We start from the raw sequence: 22,674 nt of genomic DNA, 5'->3' as shown, positions 1-22,674 counted from the left end.
CGACTTTTTCATGTTTAAATAAATGTACTATTATTTAAATATTACTCTATTCTAGCCCGCGTGAAATAGAAATCGTTTAAATAATTATAAAAATAATAATATGAAGTAAATAAAAAAGATGTAAACAATCAAAGGACCATCGAGATCCTAGACACGATCATCGTTCGTACCAGTTCGTTCTTACCATTTCTTTATTACTCAGTTCCCGTTCGCACAGGCAGTGTTCCAGACGTCTTCAGATCTGTTCTCGCATCGTTAATTACATTTCGTTTAGTTTGACATTTATATTATATAGAACTTTTCATTAAGTTTGATTTAATCATTTATGGATTTTTAATCTTATTTCATATTATATTAGACTTCAATACGCATATTCATTGGACAAATTCGTAGCAAAATGAAGATTCAAAAGAGGACAAAGCGACTTTTTTGAACTTTCGCTAAAGTTTTATTTTCTTTCCAAAAATCATGTCAAAAAATGGTCGACGATAGTTTATGCAGAAAAATAAAACTTAGGCTTATGTCATATAAATTGTCATAAAATAATTAAACTTATATCAAAGTCTCGTTGCTTAACACGCCCACGTAATTCTCTCTCTTTTTAAGTACATACAACGAGCATCTTAATAGAGAAAGAAAGATAGCATTAGGACATAGATAACAGCTTAAAGGCTTCCAATCGTCTCCGGCAAGCAACAAAGGAACCAGTCGAGCGTGATAAAATGTTATTGCTAACACACACTCACACACACACACACACATATATATATATATATATATATATACACATATACATATATATCTGTGTATAAATACGTCATATATTATTCGAAGAATTTAGAAAGTATCGGCAAAAGCACATGTAAACAATCGAACAATGATCGAGATTTCGCCCTTGGCACGACTTTTCCCAATCGTCCCTACTAACGCGTCACACAGTCTTCGTTCTTGCAAGCAGCTCTCTAGACGTGTTCAGAACTGCTCTTTCTTCGTTTATTCTAATACAGAAAAGTGTCAAAGTATAATTCATTCAGTTTTTATCATCCTACTACAGAAAAAACGAAGAATTCTTATCATTATTCTTGGTGTTTGATAAATTTACAATTATTATTATTATACATTATAGTTATACGTTAATAATTCATTCTTTTTCCGTACCTACTAGTAAAATCACAAGCTATACATCTTGAGTGATTTTTAGTGAACAGTTAAAACACAAAATTAGTCATGCAATTAAGAAACCATTTAACTTGTGTTTAATTAATAATTAACGTTCGATATCGGCTCGAATAAGTGAGTTTAACATGTGTAAAGAAAATATATACGAATCCAATGCAGTAATTATCTTGACTTATTCGTTTCCTTTGTCGAAACGTGATCGATAATATTATAGAATAGCTAACGCTGTTAGAATTCACATACATATAAAATTAATCTGTAAAGTACACCGTATAAAAGTAGCCTGTGATGTCCAATTATTAAAATGATTATTCCTGAGCAAAAATCGATAGTTGGTAAATATTAAAACTATTTGGAATAAAGGCGATCCAGATTAGTAATTTAATAATGATATAATAGTCGCGAGTCTTTGTCATCTTGTCGAAAGTGTCATGTTAGATCAAAAGAGAAATTCAAAATCTCGAATCTATTATCTCGTATATTTCCAATTTATCCCTATTTTGAAACATCAAGATATTATATAACAAAGAGATTAGCCTAAAAAGTTTTCCTCTTCATTCGCAAAGAATATCCGAGAGGAAAAGAAATTATTTTCGCGAATGACCATAGATTTACGACAATTTTACGAATGTCGCGCAACAAGAGGAGTTATAAAAATCAATTAGAGTAAGTATATATACATACATACCTGCATGCATGCATACATACATACATACCTACCTACATATACATACATACATATATTTATATATATATATATATATATATATATATATACATACATATATTTATATATATATATATATATATACATACATATATATATATATATATATATATATATATATATACATATATAGAGGAAACTTTACTAAAGGAACGATACACATATTTTATATAAGAGACGTGTAAGAAATTCGTCAGGAATGAAGCGAGAATGAAGTGAACTTATAGTTCAAGGAGAGAATCCGCAGCTTACGTAGAGACACCCTCGTCGTTCTTTTCATAAGGGTTGCTATCGGTTCTCCTCCAGCAACTACGTCGACGCGAACCGGCTCCTTCGTAAGCGCAAGGGGTTACCGCGTTATCATCCCTCTCTCGGCGCTTCTCCATTCTATTTCTCTCTCTCTCTCTCTCTCTCTCTCTCTCTCTCTTTCTCTTCTTCATGTCCTTTACGCCGTCTATCTCCATCATTTTCTCTCTCTCTCTCTCTCTCTCTCTCTCTCTCTCTCTCTCTCTCTCGGCGCAAAATGCCGGAAAACGTAACGTGTTTTATCGATTTCGTCGTACGTGGGTCGGCCATGTTCGCGTTTGCCATCGGTCAGGCGCACTCGCGTCCTACCTACCTCCTCTGTAGAAGAGCCGTACCACGGATAGATTTTCCACCGTTCTAGCACCGTCGTGGATGTCGCAAGGGTGTTCGACGTCAAAGGCGAAGACGAGGTGGATGAGAAGGATGCGTCTCTAAACGGAAAATAATATTCGTGCGAGTTACTAATCTCTTCCAACACCATCGTTTATAGTATTTTCCTTCTATCTATTTCTCTATCCATCTATATCGGTTCGTCTACGTCGAGGGAGAATACAACGACAAAGTATCCAACATTACGTTCTCTTCTTTTTAACGTCGTTTGTTCTTCGATCGGACAACGGCACAACGACGGGGTGGATCCTTGGATTGGTGGAGATAACGGACTGAATAAAAAATCACCTTCGATAAGGAATATTAAATTACGTGAGTACATTTATTTCAATATCTCTCTTTTCTCTCTATTTCTTTATTTAAGTATTAAATTCTTTAAACGAATCTTTTATTAATCTATCTTTCTGTATATCGGTTATCCGTATAAGCGGCTATCGAAATGGTGACACGCCACGCTCCCTAGAATCGATTTCTCTCTTTCCCTACCTCTTCCTCTCCAGCTCTCTGTGATTTTTCGACCCAAATTCGAGATCCGATCTCTATCCATTTTATATATATAGAATAAAGTTCGATCAACTCTCTCTCTCTCTCTCTCTCTCTCTCTCTCTCTCTCTCTACCTACCTATTTGAAGCACCAATATTCGTCTAATTCGTAATTTTCGTTACGGTCGTGCGTTTCTTTCATGTACGAGCAGAGTTGGCAACGTTCCGAGAGTCTTCGTCGAAACGACTTAGAAACCAGCCTCTCCTTCTTTAGAGAATGAGACACACATTTCTCCTATCTTTCTCTTTCTCGTCGTCTATTATTCTCCATTTGTCTCCATTTGTCTCGTCGCCTTAAATTTCCATGAAGGCTTTCATGAACATCACCCCCTCGTCGTTCGATTCTTTCATGCGATATATACAATGAACTTAATATTAAAGAGAGCATTTAACATTAAGGTGTTATTTTGTGCGATATAGTTGCGCGACACGTGATTTTATCAAAGAGAGATCATCTTTTCTGAACGGTTCTTTGTAAGAAGATAGAGGGGGTGGGTCATTCATTCATGCTGGAAGGGCGTTGGATGCCTCCTGCGTGACGATCGTGACGAGAACGTCCTTGAGAAAAGGATGTGGGACAGTCGATACTGTTAACAAATGACCATTATCTTAAAGAGGAAGAAGGAAGGAGGGGGGAGGAGTTGGCAAAAGTATCAACGAGAAGAAAGACCGAATGTTGTTGGAATTGAATGAAATCTTCCCTTTCCTTTTCTTTTCCTTTTTCAACCGGTCATCATAATCTTTCGCATCGACAGGCAACGCAATTTAAAAGGCAGCTTCTAATCTAAGCATATTTAATACGATGCACGCGATGATATATTTTGGCTGTTCTAATAACCAATGGACGTCGTCATAAATCCTTTTTCTTATCGTTGAAATTTTATTTGATTATTTTGTTACTTTTTGACCTTAAACTTATTAGCCGATATCATTATCTATCTTAATCACTTTGATTTCTTAGGGATTAGTTAAGCTCGCCGCTAGAAGACCCTTTGAAAACGCGTGTAGACGGAAGTGTCGTTGGTAATATTATTGGACCGGCAGAGTCTATAACTATCCGCTTGGTATCGATTTACCTCCCAAGTATACTCATGGACGGGTACATACATACTAACGTAAGCGTACATAATACCGGGGATGGACTCTGGTTAGTTCGCGCGAATCCAATCCCGATATCATCGTACGTTCGTCCAACGATCGTTACATTCTTATTTTGAACTAGAACATTTACATTTGGATAAAATATATATTGAAATAAAAATTACAAGTCTTCTTTTCACACATATAAGATATTTTTGAAAATTCATACACCGGCTTATGGGCATTCCATGAAGCTTAAAGAAATATTACATTTTATATATAAATTCGATCCTTAACATTTTATGGAAATAAGCACGAATCTTTAGATATAGGATAACCTTTGGTCGTAGCGTCAGCGGTCAGAACAGTATCAACATTAGCTCATCGAGCAGTGAAATAATCCTATTGAAAGACATCCGTATCGATTTTACATACATTACGTGCCACACAAGTAAGATGCTGTGCTACTGCTACCTTTGGAATTTTCACGAGAAAAGAAAAAAAAAAACAAAAAAAAAAAGGAAAAAAAAGACGACTCAAGAGAAAAATATGTCAACGTTCGCTTTAATTTAATCTTTTCCAATTGTTAGAGAGATATTACCTAAATGTGACGGTTAATGTCCTGCCCGATGAGGGGAAATAGTTCGAAAAGAGAAGAAATAGTTCGACCTATTCTAACGAAATGGGAAAGCTTATCAACGTCAACCTGTCGCTCATATCATCGCGATGAGTGCTCCCCGTCGTGCTGTCGAATCGTTACACTTTCGCTACCTCTCAGCTTTTTACCCAAAGTGCTATGCACGTACATACAATCTATACGTGTATATATATATATATATATATATATATATATATATACATATATATATATATATATATATATACTTGGAAAAGAAATAGAAATCAAAAATTTGAAAGGTCCTCGGCAGACTCCTTAGGAAGAATGGTTACTCTCCAATTTGTCCTTTTCTACTTTTGTACTTTACCCTTATCGTTCCAACTAAAGAAGAATATAAAACGGAATAAAAATAAAAAATGAAGAGAAAAAAGCGCTCAAATCTTGGTATCTTACCCGAATAATTGATTTTCCTACTTTTCTTTCCCGCAATGGATAATTTCTGCCTTTCCTTTATTCCTCGATCCTTCCATTTTGTTTCTTTGCTCCTTTCTCCAGTTCATTCGATACTTCCTCACGGATGGTATATACACCGACTCCCACGCATTGATCGATAAACCGTATTGCCGCGCGTGCTGGACTTTGATTATCTCTTTTACCACATTGCTTCTACGTACTATTCATTCAGTCATCTATTCCTTCGTCGACCATCATTTGACATTTTTGTTCGTAACTTTCCTTACGAAATATACTTCGATGTTTATAATCAAATGGAGTTGTTCCATTTTTAAAAGAAAAATTAAATCAGCGCGACTTTAACCTCGAAACGCGTTTTAAACACGATAAAAGAAAAAATGTATTTATCGTGACTCGCAAGCGAGTCCTGCGCGAGCGATACGCATGCGAGTTTCGAATGCCGTGCCTACCGCGGAAGTGGACAACAGAGATTAGGGAGAACGAACGCGTTTGCACACAAGCACGGGAGATTATTACGAGTCGAGATATTATTTTTCATTGAGTGAAGCATTGGAAGCTACTCGCTCGCATCGCCTTTTTCCCATTTCATTGATCTTCTCCGAATTTTCCTCTTACGTACTGACGTAGACGTAGCTCGGTACGTGATAAAAACGAAAAAAGAAAAAACAAAAATATGCGTAGAATCCCATCTAATGGATAGTTTTGAATCGTTCAGAAAATGCCACCTGTTAAGAGGGAAGCACCGTCAGAACCGGCGCCAGCAGCAGCTACCTCGGAAAATGTGGAAACGCAAGAGGAAACGTCGAACCTACCGCAATTGACGTTGAAGGCGATGACGAGTACCGAGGAGGCAGTAAGAAGCGGTAAGTTTTCAAAGCCATTCCATTTCCATTTTTTTCCATACGAATTCGTTATCATCGGCCTAACATTTATTTATTAAACAATTCCATTACTTTCCATTACTTTTATTCAGAGACAGAATCGGAAGTCACGACGGAAAGTACGATGAAAAATTTGAAGGATCAACTAGGAACATTATCGAAAGATTTGGCCGAAGAAATGGGTATACCAACGTGGGGCTTAGTCGCGATTTTAATAGGTATGGGACAAATTTGTGGAGTTAAACGTTTTTGGAATTAAACGCTTTTTGTCAGATCATGATGAAGCTTTCTTGATGAAATTATTTCGATGAACTAATTTCGTATGTTCACGTGAAAAAGCATAAGCTTTGAAAATTTAGAAAAAAGAAAAAGGAGCCTAGGCTCTGCATAGGCTTATTATATGTATGTAGTCATTGTATGTAGGCATTTATTGTACTCGTGTATGATCGACGCGATGGTCATCGTATATAATATCTTTATCATATCGTACGTAGCCGTCGGCGTAGTCGTCCTTGGAATTTGTTTCTGCTGTATAAGAAGATGCTGTCGCAAGAGACGTTCCAAGGATGGCAAAAAGGGCCTAAAAGGAGCGGTGGATCTAAAATCGGTTCAATTACTTGGAAGTACGTATAAGGATAAGGTACGTACTCGGTGTGCCGTGTTTATCTGTAGATATTAGAAATGCATTCTACCCTCGTGGAATCCACTTCGATGTCCTTAGGTACAGCCGGATATGGAAGGACTCACGGATAATGCAGAAGAGCCCGACGAGGCTGAAAGCAAACAGAGCGAAGTCAAACTAGGAAAGCTTCAATACAAGGTAGAAGAAAGAAAGAAAGAAAGAAAGAAAGAAAGAAAGAAAGAAAGAAAGAAAGAAAGAAAGAAAGAAAGAAAAATAAATAAATAAATAAATAACAACGGTACTCGATATCATACGTATCGCGTATATACGTGCTTTTAGGATAATGGAAATGCGTCTCGTTAAAATTGCTCAATAATTCTATTAAATTCCTTATATCTCAGTTGCGTCGGCATTCGATCGACTTCAATGTATTGAATTTTCAGCTCGAGTATGACTTCAATTCAAACAGTTTGGCAGTGACGGTGATACAGGCCGAAGAATTGCCAGCTTTAGACATGGGTGGCACTTCGGATCCTTACGTAAAGGTATACTTGTTGCCCGATAAGAAAAAGAAATTCGAAACGAAGGTCCACAGAAAGACGCTGAGCCCTGTATTCGAGGAGACGTTTGTTTTTAAGGTCCGTTTAATTTTCATTAGATTCCCTTTCATTTCTCATAAATCCGTCATTGACCATCTTTCATTTCTCGTATTTTTATCGTATTACAGAATGTACCTTACGCGGAGGCCATGAACAAAACATTGGTATTCGCGATCTTCGACTTTGATAGATTCTCGAAGCACGATCAAATCGGTGAGGTTAAAGTACCGTTGTGTCAGGTCGATCTCGCACAGACCATCGAGGAATGGCGAGAATTGCAGAGCGTCGAAGGAGAGGGAGGACAGGTAGGCTTAAGGGAGATAATTGATTGCGATAAGATTGTCGGACAGAAGATCTAAGAAAGATAACTTTTTCATATCTCTTCTTTCATATTTTTCCATTGGAAAGCGAATTCGATCGTATAAAGAAAAAAATTTTTCGAATTGTTCATTGCAGGACAACAAATTGGGTGATATTTGTTTCTCCCTGAGATATGTACCAACGGCTGGTAAACTCACGGTGGTCATTCTCGAAGCTAAGAATCTAAAGAAAATGGACGTTGGTGGTCTCTCGGATCCTTACGTCAAGATTGCACTCATGCAAAATGGCAAGAGGCTTAAGAAGAAAAAGACATCCATAAAGAAGTGCACTCTTAATCCCTATTACAACGAATCGTTCACCTTTGAAGTTCCCTTCGAGCAGATCCAAGTAAGGAATATATAACGTTTGCCGATTGAGTTTTGCATTTCTTGCAATGTCCGTATACTTTTAATACGTCTAGAAAGGGAGAACGAAAGAGATTGAGAGAGAGAGAGAGAGAGAGAGAGAGAGAGAGAGAGAGAGAGGGAGAGAATATATCGTTGATAAGAGATTGATATAACGTTGTATTTTACAGAAAGTGCAATTGGTCGTAACAGTGGTGGATTATGATCGCATTGGTACTTCGGAACCGATCGGCAAAGTCGTATTGGGATACAACGCGAGTGGAACGGAATTGAGACATTGGTCGGATATGTTGGCATCTCCGAGGCGTCCAATCGCTCAATGGCACACACTCAAGGATCCCGAGGACGGAGATAAGAAGGATTAAATTGGTTAAATGAATATTCAATCGAGGTAACGTCCCTCCTCTGCTACACCTAACCAAAAAATACTTTCTATAAGATGGATTCAAGAGATATAGACGGCGCCTATATGCATACCACATCCACATTATAATTTCTTTCAAGACGAGATCCAAGAAAGCGTCGAGAAAAGCGAGAACTCTGAGTGTCGAGAGAATTCGTTGGCAATAACTAATCGTTTCTTTGCAGGAATATATCTCACGAGAGAGAAATGATAAAAGGAAACAAAAAAGTGTGAAAGTGAGGAGAGAGAGAGAGAGAGAGAGAGAGAGAGAGAAATTATGCGGAGGAAAATGAACGTGATAAGGAGAGAGAGAGAGAGAGAGAGAGAGAGAGAGAGAGAGAGAGAGAGAGAGAGAGAGAGAGAGAGAGAGAGAGAGAGAGAGAGAGATAGGAAGTAAGAAAAAAAATACTTAGCAGATATTAAACGATCTATGATTAAATTAAATAACGATAAATACCACCAAGAATTTAGAATTAACAATATGTTCTCATGGAATGTAGTGTCTTGTATATATACATGCATACATACATACATACATATATCTACTATTACTTCTCTCCGTAGATGTAAAACACATTTGAATAATAATTTCCCGAATGAACATGCGTTCTCTTCATATCTACGAGAAGCATTTTGAAAAAGAAAAGGAAAAGACATACAAACAAACACATATGTGTATAAATTTGTGCATGGCTATATATATATATAGGCACGCACACATATAGACACATATATATTTATCAAGTTACTTCGAATAGAGTTCTTTATAAAGCTAAAATAAGAAAGATGATAAGAAAAAACTACTCTAAGAGCTCTTACGGTCCCTTTGACGTTTCAGCGCAGATTTAATAAGACTCTTTGTAAAGTAATCGATATTGTTCATGTTAAATACGTTGGACTGAGATAAGAAGACACATAAAACAACAAACATTATATACACGCATATGTACGTGTCACGAATGGCGTGCACGTTGCGTAACCAATGTGTGAACATTTCTCGGGAGAGTATAAATAAATCATAAAATATAATAAAAAGAACAAAAAGAAAAAAAGAGACATAGCGAGCTTCGTGCGTAAGTAAGTAAAGTAATTAAGTAAGTAACCACAAGATAGTTGTGTTTTTCGTGTACAAAATAACGAGAGAGAGAGAGAGAGAGAGAGAGAGCGAGCGAAAGTGCGAACGTGCGACGAGCGAACGAGCAAATGAGCGAAAGAGAGAGAGAGAAAGAGAGCGAGAGAGAGAGAGATGAATAAACAAAATATAAAAAAAATTAAATTTAAAAGGATTACAACGAAGCTTCCGTCGATCTTTCGACGCATTTAATTCGCCACGTACCATCGACGCCTATGTGCAGAGAGAAAAGAGAAGGAATACGTAAAAAGGATAAGAAAGGAAAAGATGAAATGACGGCTTCCGGTTGTGGCAAAGATTCTCGGAAAAAAATGTTAAAAAACAATGAATCAGACAAAAGGAAAACAAAAAAAATAAAAGGATGGCTATATCCGTTACGAAGAAGACGCGTTATCAAAGCAGACCGGAAGCGAAAGAGCTATGGACAAAAAAAAGAGAAAAAGAAAAGGAAAACATGACTTTAAAGAGACCTGAAGATGACATTTTTTCTAGCTTGCCAAAATCGAAGGCACATAAGAGTTGTTTCACGCGAAGGGCTCGTGAAAAGGTTTCCTCCATTGAAGAAAAGTCTGCTTTGATGAATGTCTTCCAGACTTCGTAAAGAGGACTCGACGACGCATATATACATATATACATATATACATATATACATATATATATATATATATATATATATATATACATACACGTATACATACATGCATATGTATATATACACATACATACATAGATATACGTATAAGTAGCACACGCGCTCGCTCGTTCGCTCGCACATACGCATATACATATGTGATAAGACTTACGATTTTCTTTTATCTGTATTTTACGCGTATGAAACGAATGAGAAATAATTACAGAAAAAGAAAATAGCGTAAGTCATTTCTATGTCGTATATACGTGCAACGCGAACGTGAGCGCGCATACGTATACGTACATACGAGTGTATATTACGTGTATACACGCACACACATAAACACGCGCACACACACACACACACACACAGATATAAATACCACAAGTTACATCCGCAGATATTGTTATAATTGTTTTACGAAAGACAAGAAACTATGAACGGGCCTATCCTATTGTATGTACGTGCTTGTTAGACACATTTCGGCCAATAAATTATCTCGATTGAACACGGACTTGAAATCAACGAGGAAGATAAAATGGCGAAGATAATAAAAAAATAATCGAGCGTTTAAAGAAAGATCAGTGACCGTGGAGAAAAAACGGATAATAAAAAGAAGAAACGCGGCGGGGGGGGGGGGAGAGAGAGAGAGAGAGAGAGACGGAATACAACCTACATTCTACGCATTAAAAAATATTTTGAAATATTTTACAAAGGTAGAATCGTATCGCCGTCTTAAGTGATCGTAATAAAATCTTACTACGGAAGAGAAGGAATGAAAAGGGAGTGAGGAAAATGAGATAGGAAGAAAACAAGAAAGTGTCCGACATATGTCATCGGAATGTCGCAACTTCTCGACTCTCCATAAAGAAAATTAAGACAAAACCGTCGTTTGGTTCTATCGTTTTCCATTCAGGACCAATTATCTCGCTAGCGCGTTCCAGATGAAGTTACTATTATTATGCAGCATTGTACTTAAATGAAAAAGAAAAAAAGAATCTTTAAGGCGAGTTCGTAAGTTTAACTGTTAAAAAGTGTCGTGAGTTGGACGATGACATCGATGAAACAAAGACGAGAAGAAAGAAAAATATCGAACCGGAAGGTGGAACGAACAAACTCCTCGTCCATTAATTCTCGTTCATTCGCTTCCTTCTATCTTTTTCTTTCTCTTTCATTCAAGCGAGAATAGAACGACACTTCGCTACGGTACTATAACAATATAAGCGTTCGATATTTTGTTGAGACATGGAGGAACATATGTACGTAGTCGTTGCATCTTTAAAAGTTAGATTTTGGTAATATTCGAAATCATGATACATAAGCACAGTGTGCGGTATACATAAGTCAGAAATTGTGACTCACACGGCGACAGTTTATTATTAACTTCATTACAGCCTTTTCTCCTCATTTCGAAAATTTCTGTCTCGACGAAATTTCACAATTGCGGTTTTTCCGCGTGCGTGCTTTTTAGTAATACGTGACGTAACGTCTTTCTTGCGACAGAAATATTTAATGAAGGGGAGAGATAGAGAGAGAGAGAGAGAGAGAGAGAGAGAGAGAGAGAGAGAGAGAGGGAGAGAGAGCGATTTTAAATAAAAGCGTACGCACCGGTTACCCCTATAATTCACGATGGTGGCGTAGACACATTAGCAATGCAATAAACGGCCGCCTTTCGTTCCTTTCGAAATGATTTCCGCGCATTCGCGTTGCGTGTTCGCCACGTTATCGCAACCGATAATGATGCTGGTAATGGTTCATCAATGTCATCGGCCACGTCTTTTCGCGACGCTAATTCAAATATTTAATTGAATATTAGAGCGATGAGAATAAAAAATGAAAAAAGAGCACGCGTGAAGTTTGTTGGTTTTGTGGTTAGTTTTCGCGAGGGAGGAAAACTGTCCATTTTTTACAGTAGATCCTGTGCGTTCTTTACATATAAGATAGGAGGATGCTTGTTTCTTGTTGTATAATATATAAAAAGAAAAAAAAAATCTACAAAAACAACAAAAAAAGCAACTTTCCTGCGTTTTAAGGGGCCGATGCTTGATTTCGTCCGCAGGATCTACTTCTCTTTTTCGACGTAGACACTCGCAGACTTTAGATCACCATCATAAGAAACAGAACAAGTGAGAAAAACAAAAAGGAAGAAAGAGAAGAAAGATAAAGAAGTACGTCTTGGAAGGAAGGAGAAGGAAAAGGAAATGGTGATCCTGACGACAAGCATCTTTCTGAAGCGTCCCATCTGAAAAGAAAAATAATATATAAATATAGATATATATCCCCAGACGCATATATATCTTCTTCGAAGTAACGTGGACTTTTAGGAGAGAAAGGAAATGAGAAAGAATGGAAAGGTGCGAGAGAGAAGCAATTGAAACTCGTATATTTGATTGTCTCGTCCAAATGAAATCTATAAAAAAAAAAAAAAAAAAAAAAAAAAAAAAAAAAAAAAAAGAAAAAAAAAAAAAAAAGGAAAAGAAAAAAAAAGAAAAAAAAAGAAAGAAAAAAGAAAAAAAAAAATAAAAAATAAAAATGAAAGGTAGAGATGGAAGATGGGAGTGGAGAGGAGAGGAGAAGAAAGGCAAAGAGAAAGAAATTCATAAATGCAGTCAGCTTTAAACGAAGATTGTATCGGGAACTTGTAATCATTCCATTGCATATTATACATATTAAGGTTTAGTGCGACAATGTACTGTAAATCCATAGAAGTTATTATTATGTCCTTAATTATTATGTAATAAATATTGTTGTTAACATAAAATCATACGAGCGTGTTCTATGGGAACGAGGAACTATGTGAAATAAGGTAAGTGAATTTTATATAAGTTTTATATAATAAACGCATACAGGGCACATCGCGCAGAGATACGTAAATATCGTGTCTGTGCGTATTCCTTGATCGTGTTCCTTGAAAAAGTATGAAAGACGTTAAATCTGAGCAATCGAACTTGCGCGATATCATCCTTTATCGAATTAATATTATAATGAGGCCGTCGTACGACGCGATGTTTAAAAATAATCATCAATGAATAACTCATCAAGATGATTTCATAGAAGAAAGATGGGATTAAAAGAAGAAGAGATTACGTAGTATTAATCATCTCTCGTATTGTCTCTCTGAAAGAAAAGGAAAAGAAAAAGAAAAAGAAAAAGAAAAAGAGAAAGAAGAAATTGAAATTGAAAAAGTAAGAGCTTGGTTATTTTTCTTTTATTTTAGCCAACCGAAAGTAAACTTAACGGTGACGTTATTGGGTCAAAGGGTAAATTGGGTCGATTGTGAAACACGATAAAAAGATGTTACGCCTTTATTATCGTACAACTGATTTGACGAACGTAAGAAGTTTTGAAGAGACAAGAGAAACATAGGACGACAAGCGTAATAACAGAGCGTCGTTCATCACGACGACGAACGCTAACGTTAGGCAATTAACGATATTAATGAATTAATCAATAAGTAGGTACACAGATTCGCTATTCTATAATTATATTGATAAGCTGCTTAAGCAAGCTTAATACTGGCGGTAGGACGATTGCTTCCGACTTGTCTGTCGCTGCTTTTTTGCGGGAAGTCCTCGGGCGTACGGTCTGTGTGCGTTTGTTGACAGATAGAAGATGCCTCGTGCTCTATTCAAATGTAATCGATGAAACAAACGAAAGACGATTAGACAGGGAAATAATCTAATAAATGGAACGTTCGAATAGTTTAAATGGGGATCAGCTTGACTCGAATGGCTTTTTTCTTTTTTTCAAATATACTCGAAATCTATCCAATGATTTCTCACAATAATAAAGATACGACAAGAGGACTTTTTTTCTCTTGTTTCTTTTTTTTTTTTTTTTTTTTTTCCCCTTTCCGACCTCCCCGCTCGCCGAAAGAGAAAAAACCCCGACAATATGACCGGGATAACGGTAGGAGTATAATCATGAGAAAACTAACGTATGTGGCGTGTCCTCTCCCATGAGAATGTACTTCTCCAACGGCGGATTGCACCAGCCGATCAGGTAAGAGAAAAGATTGCCGCAGGGTGCTGCCCAAAATCCTTTCTTCGTTGTGATCGACTCGATGTAATACGGTGTCACTTTGGTGTGGTCGCAGGAGAGCGTTTCTAAGAGGTGAAACTTTTATTCGGCTCGTAATACCGATAATTATAATACGACGAGTAATGTGAGGAATAATAAATATATCGCGAGATATATGGGGTTTATCCTTTTAAAATTATCCTTGGAATAGATCGATCTTTTTGTAATAAACGATATGATGATTTCGAATGGTGGAAAGAAGGTGGGGATCGTACTCACGGAGCAGAGAGGAGGTCGCGCATCCGGGTTGGCTCGATCCGCCGTTCACATAGAAATCCGCGTGTCCGTTCGGTCCCCATTGGCCTAAAATACCGGCGCCGGTGTGTATGACGTCGACGAAATGGGCGTCCGTCTCGTCTAAATCCATCGAACGATTCCCATTCATGTAGAAAAATATCGTCGGATCGAGGCCTATCCCACAAAGGACATAGATACTTTAACGAGATTCGATTCCTTCGAACACTTTGCTACTTTGTCAATCGATTTTATACCGTTTTCAATAGATTTCGAAACAAGCTTTCTCTTAAGCGTGAAAATTTTCATTTGGTAAAATATACTTTCCCAAATAAATGAGTCTGATAACGGGATTAATATTGTATAAAGGGGAACGTGAATGAATCCAGTGAAAGTAAATGCTGATGCGAACTTATGCACGAAGAGATCAGAAAGCTCGAGCGAATCTCTCCTTTTGTCTTCTTCGAAAGCGTGCCGGACAACGGCATCGAAAGTGAAACGAGTACATTTGAGGCAGAAATTTATTTATCGCGTGGGAGAAATTGTTGGTTAGAAATGACAAATGGAAAATGAAGAAATAATCTCGGATGGAATTTGAATTAAACGACTGTAAGAAATGAAAAAGAGAATATGTAATATTGGTGTATAGGAATAAATATTATCTATCTATGTATAAAGAAAAATAATGACGGTATATGTAGAAATATTGGAAAGATTTACCCGTTATCCTGCCGAGCTTATCGTAGGGCAAATAATTGGCAATCAGTCCGGCTATATGGGCGCCCACGCTATAACCAAGGACATGAATATTCTCCGCCCTTGTACCTCGTGGATGGTCCCTCAAGTACCTCACCAATTGCGCGATACATCGCGAACAGAAATCTGGTCCCCATTGTATTTGTGAGAGACAGGGCTCGCGTACCAGCGTGCCGTAATCGACAATAATGATATTGTAATCGCCTCGAGTGAAGTACGCTAAAACGTACGAGGAGTTTAGTAACGAAGATACTCCGGGGTTATCATTGATCTTAATCATTAGTCAAACGACAAATCAAAGATTAATCAAATCAAAACTCGATCTTCGCTTGACTCGCATTTCTAATGAATGAGTGACACAAGTTTTCTTTGTTTTTCTTTTGTTTTGTTTTGTTTTGTTTTGTTTTGTTTTGTTTTGTTTTGTTTTGTTTTGTTTTGTTTTGTTTTGTTTTACCACGTCTAAGATCCGTACTAGGTGCCAAGTTTCTACCACCACCAAAACCGTGAATAATGATTTTGGTCGTATGGGAGTTGTTGAATCTGGAATAGTAGAGCGACTCGAAGCTTCGAACGTCCAATAGTAAAGGATCCTTTTGCGTATCCCTGAAAAAGAAAAAAATCGTCTACGTTTAATTTATATTGCAAATATAAGTGTATATTTTCTCATGCGTTTCACCATAGTCAAGGTGATTGTGACGTAAGCAGGGTCAATGCTAAGTATTAGTGCGGTGAATGTTGTTGTTCGTACGGAGCTAAGCGTTCGTGTCTACACGAACGTAGATATCGGAGAAAGGTGAGCTACGAAAGGAGGACACTTTCGTTACGGGAGATGAGAAATGGTCGTGATCTTGAAAACGAGAGTCTTTTTAGCTGCGAGAATAAAGCTTATTTTAGCGAGTCTTACGATACGAGAATACGCAAAGCTCCATCATAATTTTAATAACAATTGTCCAATGGAACCGTGACCGTTCGCAATAGATTAAAGAAGAGGATACGCGTGTTTATGAAGAAGGAAGTTTACCTGGTGTACAAATAAAATTCAATTTGAGGATGTGGACACTCGAAAGGTGGCTTAGCGCAGGACGTGCTGTTGAAAAGATCCTTCAGAGTTTTGTTTTCTGCACCTACGTTGTCTGCGAACAAAATGGATGATGCGATGGAATGGAAGTGACAGAGGATTAAGTAATGGACTTATTAATCACGCTTTATAATAAACCAATACGTGTATTTATTTATCCAATGAACCGCGCAACTTGTATCGCTCGTTTCTCGGATCGTTGCTTCGATGAAAAGAAGAAAAAGAAGAAAAACGAGGCAAGTGGGTGAAGGTCGTGTAGTCGTGGTCAAGCTCGATCGACCTTTCATTTTTTACTTTCTTCGCGAGATTTTTATACGTTTTTCTTCCCCGAGATGTTGCCGATCGACATCCTTGCGCGAAAGAAGAGAAGAGAAGAGAAGAGAAGAGAAGAGAAGAGAAGAGAAGAAAAGAAAAGAAAAGAAAAGAAAAGAAAAGAAAAGAAACAACCGATTACAATATGGATTAGAAAGAAGTTATCTCTCTCCCTCTTATTAGATATATTTCTTTTAATATGCGTCCTTGTAAAATGGCATGTCGTAGAAATGCAAAGCCAGGAGGAACACGACTAGTCGGATTCGTTCTCTTTAATAAAAAGAGACCCATTGATAGATAAGAAACGGGCACTTGGAGGAAGACATATAAAAGATTATCTATTCGAAACTTTGTCTTCGCTTTCACGCTTTTTAAATACAACTGGTACGTTCGACTTGAGACGAATGGTAATCCGTTTGGCCGGTGAAAACGTTTCTGGCGGCGATCCAAGATAAAGAGATTTGATCGAATTAAAAAACGAATACATATTGATTTTACTCACATTGACGGACGAAGATCGAGGAGAAGAGGACAAGAAGAAAAAGGTATCTCTCGAGATAGATCGCCATCTCCCGCACTTGTTTGATTCGTGATATAACATTCAGGCACGTAGATGATTGAGAATGAAAAATTACTTTACATGAACTTGTTTTGCCAAAGGAAAAGGTACAAAGTATCAAGAAAGTTGGTGTCTTCTTTGCTCAAAGTATGAGGAAGGAACGTAGGCGGAAGGTAGGGGAAAAATGTTGGAAATTAATTGACAAAACGTTATCTGCGAGACGAAACGCGCAATGAGTAAAGTGTAAGAAGGATGCGTGCCGGGCCTCCGAGTGGCCGAGAGCACAGCTATGAGCGCAGCTATGAGCGCAGCTATGAGCGCAGCGCGGTTGCGCCTACAAACGAAAGAACTCGAATGTACTCGCGTATCGGCGAACACGTGGAGGACCCACTTTCCCCTACCGCTCTGTTCGCTACCTTTCTTCTCTCCTCAACGATTTTCGTCAGAGATCCACCATGTTGCTCCGGTTTTGATCATAGTTTTGTTTCGACCAATTGAAAAATAATAATAACACTCCTCTTATTTTGCATTTGGAAATATTTGAAGTATTATATACAAAAATTAGAGATTAACTGGAACGATCGGAAGTTATTGTTTTCCTTTGTCTACGATAAATCTATTTTTTCGTTTTCCTTCTATACACACACACGCGCGCGCACGCACGCACATGTACGTATATATGCATGTATATATGTATAATGGCCCGAGGAAAACAAATTTCTAATTCGTCTCCTTTCTCCGGTTTTCCAACTCTCTCATTTTCCTTTGCGTCGTTACTTACGTAAATGATGGAATATAGCGGCGCTCTGACGTCATCATATCTATCGTGAGACGAATCTCCTAGATCCCGACGGTATCATATTTTCGAATGAAATATTAGATAATTACGATATAATTGTGGAAAAATTAAATATATCGTTTTTATATTATTATCGTCATTTATATTATTCGTTATTCGAATGAAAATTCGGCTGATAGCTCGTATACTACAAGTACGACAGATACGCGTCGGTATTTAATCGAGGAAATGTTCTTCCACGTTTCGAGTGGCAGCTGAAAAGGAAAGAGGAACAGGAAGAGGAAGCTACGTCGAAAACGAGCGATCTCCTTAAACGTCACATAGAGATATTCAAACGCGAAAATGATCTTTACCATTATCGAGCTCGGTGATTGCTCGAACGCTCCGACGATCTTTTCTTTTTTCTTTCTAATTAAAATGTTGGAATCGTATGCACGTAAGTATCATATATACATACCAAGGGCTAATTATCCTCCATCCTCGTGTGCGTAAGTAAAACCACGTATCACGTACCTATGTATTCTAAGTACATCCGTCGACGATTTCGCATGACGACACGTTGCAACGAATTTCCAAAATGAACAAAAATTAATGATATTAGCTCGTAGAAAGTGAGAGTCGATTGTCGACCGGCTATTTAGAAAAAGAAGAAAGAAAGCAAAAAAGAGAAAGAAAGAAGAGAAAATTAAGAAATTTGAATACAATATATCCTTTAAATATTAACAAGCTCAAGGCTTAATGAGTCTTGAAAAGATCGGCTTCCACTTTATTGTCAATAGCCGTCAATAGCAGTGTTTCTCGGTTTAATTACACGATACAATCACAATACAATATACATACATATTTTACATAATCGTCGAGATATTAATTATTAACAAACCAGACGATACCGGCGTGTAACAAGAATTTGATAGATTCTAAATTTTGCAGCTATGATTACAGAACGCGACTTTTTAACTTTTTTATCTTCTTTTTCTCATTTTCTTTGTTTTCCTTGTTAGAGATATAACAGGTATATCGATCGAACGTACGTTGCTTCCTTGACTTTTATATTTTATCTTTTGTCACGTGAATTACACGCGCGCGCGCGCGCGCGCGCACACACACACACACACACACACACACACACACACACACACATTCTTGAAAAGTTTATACATATATGAGAGAGAGGGAGGGATGAAGGGAAAGAGTAAAAACATCGAAGAAATAATAAATCTCAATTGCGGGATATAATCGATCTTTTTTCCATTGATAAGGAAGAATAATAAATATAGAATAATAACAAATTTCTATCTAATCGTAAATCGAATACTATTGTATCTACGGATTCACTTCTACGGCATACAAGAATAACCATCTTTCGATATTCGGAATGGAAAAAGGCGTAAAATGTGAGATATTGTTTTCGCCACAGCACGTAAGAGCAAAAGATTCATTTTGGCCCACGGCGCGCATCTTTCTACTTTATAAACGTGGAACATATTATTAGAGGACAATTTATGCGTATTTATTGTTCACGAAAGATTTAATCATCTCTCGTTAGACGTGGATATATCTTTGGTATATTAGGATGAATCCTACGATCGATCTACACACTCAAATATTCTCTTTAGATTTAATTCATCAATTTAAGTAGATAATTAGTGATACGACTCATCAGGAAGCTTCCTTCGTTTTTTAATTTTAATGAAAATCTTATACGTAGAATTCTCAATAAAAAATGAAAATTCCTTATTCCGTTGTTATTATCGAATTCACTCCGTCGGTATAATTCTATCGAAAAATCTGATGGAAGCTACAAACTGACAAGCTGATATATTATCATCGAGCCGGTTGGGAGGTTCATACCGAACGAATCGCACAGGAAACGGCCTAGCTAATACTCCTCGGTGCAGGAAGCAGACGAAATGACAAAACGGTTCGCGTGACGCAAAACGCTCTCTCTCTTTTCTGACGAGGCTTGTCGCTTGTAACGCGGAGGCTTATAATTTTAAACTTTCACGAAAAAACAGAAATACAAATACGATATAACAATAAGAGATTGTGAATGTCTATCTTTATCTATGCGTGTTTGTGTTCGTGTGCTTGTGCGTGTTCGTGTGCGTACGTGTATGTGTGCTTTCATTTATTTATATATTTCTTCTTTCGAGATTTAATATACATATAAACTAACGGCGAACCATCGAAAGCTTAAAATTGTAATAATTTCATCACGACTAATCCTCGTCAGTGCGATCGTCGATATTGTCATTGGTTATCGTGAAATTAACGGCAAACGACTTTACTGCGGAGAAAACTTTTCGTTCAAACGAAAGAGAATGAGAGAAAGAGTGCTACGAGAATGACCAGTAAAACTCGACAATGCCATTTTAAAAACCATCGATTGTATTAGAAACACATAATATATCGAGAAAGAAAATATCTGCAGGTTGCGATAAGACGATCGCAGTACGAAAGAGAATCAATTCTTTTCGATTTCTCACCTTATTGTCATTATAACGTATTACTTTCGTTTGCACGTAAACTTTGTCCGTTATTGTCTATTATAATAATAATATTAATAATAATAATAATAATAATAATAATAATAATAATATCAATTCATTATGAATTCTCGAACGAGCACGCACACTCAAGTACATATTTATGAGTGTGTCGCATATGAAAGAAAAGTTCAATTACAAATAGATAAACGCTTATAACTTGTTTGTTCGACGATGGCACACGATTACATTAATTATTATCATTGTTTATTACTAATTTTATTACTATCATCATCATCATCATCATCATCATCATCATTATTATTATTATTATTATCATCATCATCATTATTATCATTATTATCATTATTATCATTATTATCATTATTATCATTATTATTATTATTATTATTATTATTATTATTATTATTATTATTATTATTATTATTATTATTATTATTATTATTACTATTATTATTAACATTATCATTATCATTATTATTTTTATTAGTATCGTTAATATTATTGGTTTCTCGGGGAGAAGCGTCTTGGCGAACTTTGCCATTTTTCTGTTCAATATCTTTTTTCTTTTCGATCAATATCCTTTACCATTTCTTTTCTTTCCTTATTATGTTTGCTGATGATTTCAAAATAACGTATAGCATTATACATGCATACAAGTATTATGCGTAGGTACTTAGGCGTATGTACTTTAGGTATATTAGTATATATAACTATTATTAGAGCATTCTCTACCGAGTGTACCGATTATAGTAGAACACAAAAATGGAGATTAATGAATTAACATCGACGTATACGTATATTATTCATACCTATGTTTATAGTGAAACATAATGGAACATATTGTGTAGCATATTGTCTCTGAAAATATTGTCCTCTCGAATACACATTTATCTAATCTATTCTAAATCTCTTTCTATTCGTCGAGCGAACGATATAATATATTCGCAAGGCGATCGTTCGCAGCACGTCTACGTCGGTACACTCCGTATTGTTTATACATACATATTGTCTCGTTATATTATTATCATTTTTTGATAAAGAATGATTTCTTATTATCATTTTTCAAGCTATATTCGTATTACGTATGTACGTATATGTATATATATATATATATGTGTGTGTGTGTGTGTGTGTGTGTGTGTGTGTGTGTGTGTGTGTGTGTGTGTGTGCATATATGTATATATATATATATATATTTATATGTATATGTATATAAATGTATCAGTATTATTGTTCGAACAGCATTAGAACTTATCCTAGATATTTCGTGTAATAATTCTTACAATCAACGTCATCTTATAGTACGATCTCATTATATCTTCGTTTCCAATACCCATCCACATCCCCCCATATTCCATCAACGATGAAACCGCGTGTTAACTTTAGGCCGGTCACTACTCCAATGTATAATGGTGAATATTACATATAGTACACTCTTAACGAAATAATATTAATTTTACTTTTTCTTGTCACGTTAGGACGAGCCACAATTACGATCTATTTACAATTATAAAATAACTTTGCTGACGTCGAGCATTTGCGAATAAAATCGCGAATTGGTATGTACGAGAACGATTCGCATTGGTAATTAATATACGACGATTTCTTTCAACTCGAATTTTACTCGAAAACTACAAATGCAGCATTTTATTGTGATATATTGTTGAACGTTATTGAATATTATTGTCAGAAAGAAGACGATGTAATCGTGGCTCCAATTATTATCAGCACAGTCTCTATTGTCGAAAAAGTTTTTAGATCGAAGCGAGATATATATATGCGTATATATATATATATATATATATATATATATATATAATATATACGCATATGTATACATATATGCATATATACCTGTACAGGTGTATATAGTTGACGCGCGAACGATATACATATCTATAATAATTTGTTCTAATAATCAAAAGACGCGAAATAGGCGAGTTAAACGTGTAACGTTGAATATAAATATTTCATTAAAATCGATTTAACGACTTTATATAATTCATTGATAATGATGCAAGAAACGAACGGCTTT

The 22,674-nt window shown here is 36.4% G+C and overlaps 2 protein-coding genes across 6 annotated transcripts; one reads left to right on the top strand and one right to left on the bottom strand.

Moving 5' to 3' along the window:
• Positions 1-1,617: 1,617 nt before the first annotated feature.
• On the top strand, positions 1,618-13,648 carry LOC124956220 (synaptotagmin 1). Of its 4 annotated transcripts, none has more exons than XM_047511726.1 (10): positions 1,618-1,845; positions 2,574-2,914; positions 6,034-6,181; positions 6,292-6,417; positions 6,694-6,839; positions 6,921-7,019; positions 7,265-7,459; positions 7,549-7,725; positions 7,877-8,128; positions 8,316-8,873. In XM_047511726.1, the coding sequence occupies exons 3-10, from the start codon at positions 6,037-6,039 to the stop codon at positions 8,508-8,510; spliced, it is 1,335 nt and encodes a 444-aa protein (XP_047367682.1). In that variant the 5' UTR covers positions 1,618-1,845; positions 2,574-2,914; positions 6,034-6,036; the 3' UTR covers positions 8,511-8,873. The 4 variants fall into 4 exon arrangements, with proteins under 4 accessions (XP_047367682.1, XP_047367683.1, XP_047367686.1 ...); XM_047511727.1 differs by lacking the exon at positions 1,618-1,845 and adding an exon at positions 12,371-13,648 and having other exon boundaries at positions 2,484-2,914; positions 8,316-8,536; XM_047511730.1 differs by lacking the exon at positions 1,618-1,845 and having other exon boundaries at positions 2,484-2,914; positions 6,927-7,019.
• LOC124956221 (pancreatic lipase-related protein 2) lies at positions 10,402-19,263 on the bottom strand. Of its 2 annotated transcripts, none has more exons than XM_047511731.1 (7): positions 17,274-19,263; positions 16,403-16,514; positions 15,836-15,984; positions 15,346-15,600; positions 14,611-14,802; positions 14,249-14,417; positions 10,402-13,935 (listed from the first exon to the last, which is right to left on the bottom strand). In XM_047511731.1, the coding sequence occupies exons 1-7, from the start codon at positions 17,338-17,340 to the stop codon at positions 13,821-13,823; spliced, it is 1,059 nt and encodes a 352-aa protein (XP_047367687.1). In that variant the 5' UTR covers positions 17,341-19,263; the 3' UTR covers positions 10,402-13,820. The 2 variants fall into 2 exon arrangements, with proteins under 2 accessions (XP_047367687.1, XP_047367688.1); XM_047511732.1 differs by having other exon boundaries at positions 15,854-15,984.
• Between the last annotated feature and the right edge of the window lie 3,411 nt (positions 19,264-22,674).

Source organism: Vespa velutina, chromosome 21 (assembly GCF_912470025.1).
Source record: "Vespa velutina chromosome 21, iVesVel2.1, whole genome shotgun sequence".
Classification (NCBI taxonomy): Eukaryota; Metazoa; Arthropoda; class Insecta; order Hymenoptera; family Vespidae; genus Vespa; species Vespa velutina.
The sequence above is the reverse complement of the archived record's forward strand: the minus strand, read 5'-3'. Positions and strand labels throughout refer to the sequence as shown.

What these genes read in the sequence shown, in the direction of transcription:
- LOC124956221 (XM_047511731.1), bottom strand. Translation starts at nt 17,340, where the DNA reads ATGGCGATCTATCTCGAGAGATACCTTTTTCTTCTTGTCCTCTTCTCC. An exon ending in TAAGCTCGGCAGGATAACGG is followed by an intron (nt 14,803 to 15,345) that starts GTAAATCTTTCC and finishes TTTGTGGGATAG; the next exon opens with GCCTCGATCCGACGATATTT. An exon ending in CGCGACCTCCTCTCTGCTCC is followed by an intron (nt 14,418 to 14,610) that starts GTGAGTACGATC and finishes TTCACCTCTTAG; the next exon opens with AAACGCTCTCCTGCGACCAC.
- LOC124956220 (XM_047511727.1), top strand. Translation starts at nt 6,037, where the DNA reads ATGCCACCTGTTAAGAGGGAAGCACCGTCAGAACCGGCGCCAGCAGCA. An exon ending in CGAGGAGGCAGTAAGAAGCG is followed by an intron (nt 6,182 to 6,291) that starts GTAAGTTTTCAA and finishes ACTTTTATTCAG; the next exon opens with AGACAGAATCGGAAGTCACG. An exon ending in TTCCCTTCGAGCAGATCCAA is followed by an intron (nt 8,129 to 8,315) that starts GTAAGGAATATA and finishes TGTATTTTACAG; the next exon opens with AAAGTGCAATTGGTCGTAAC.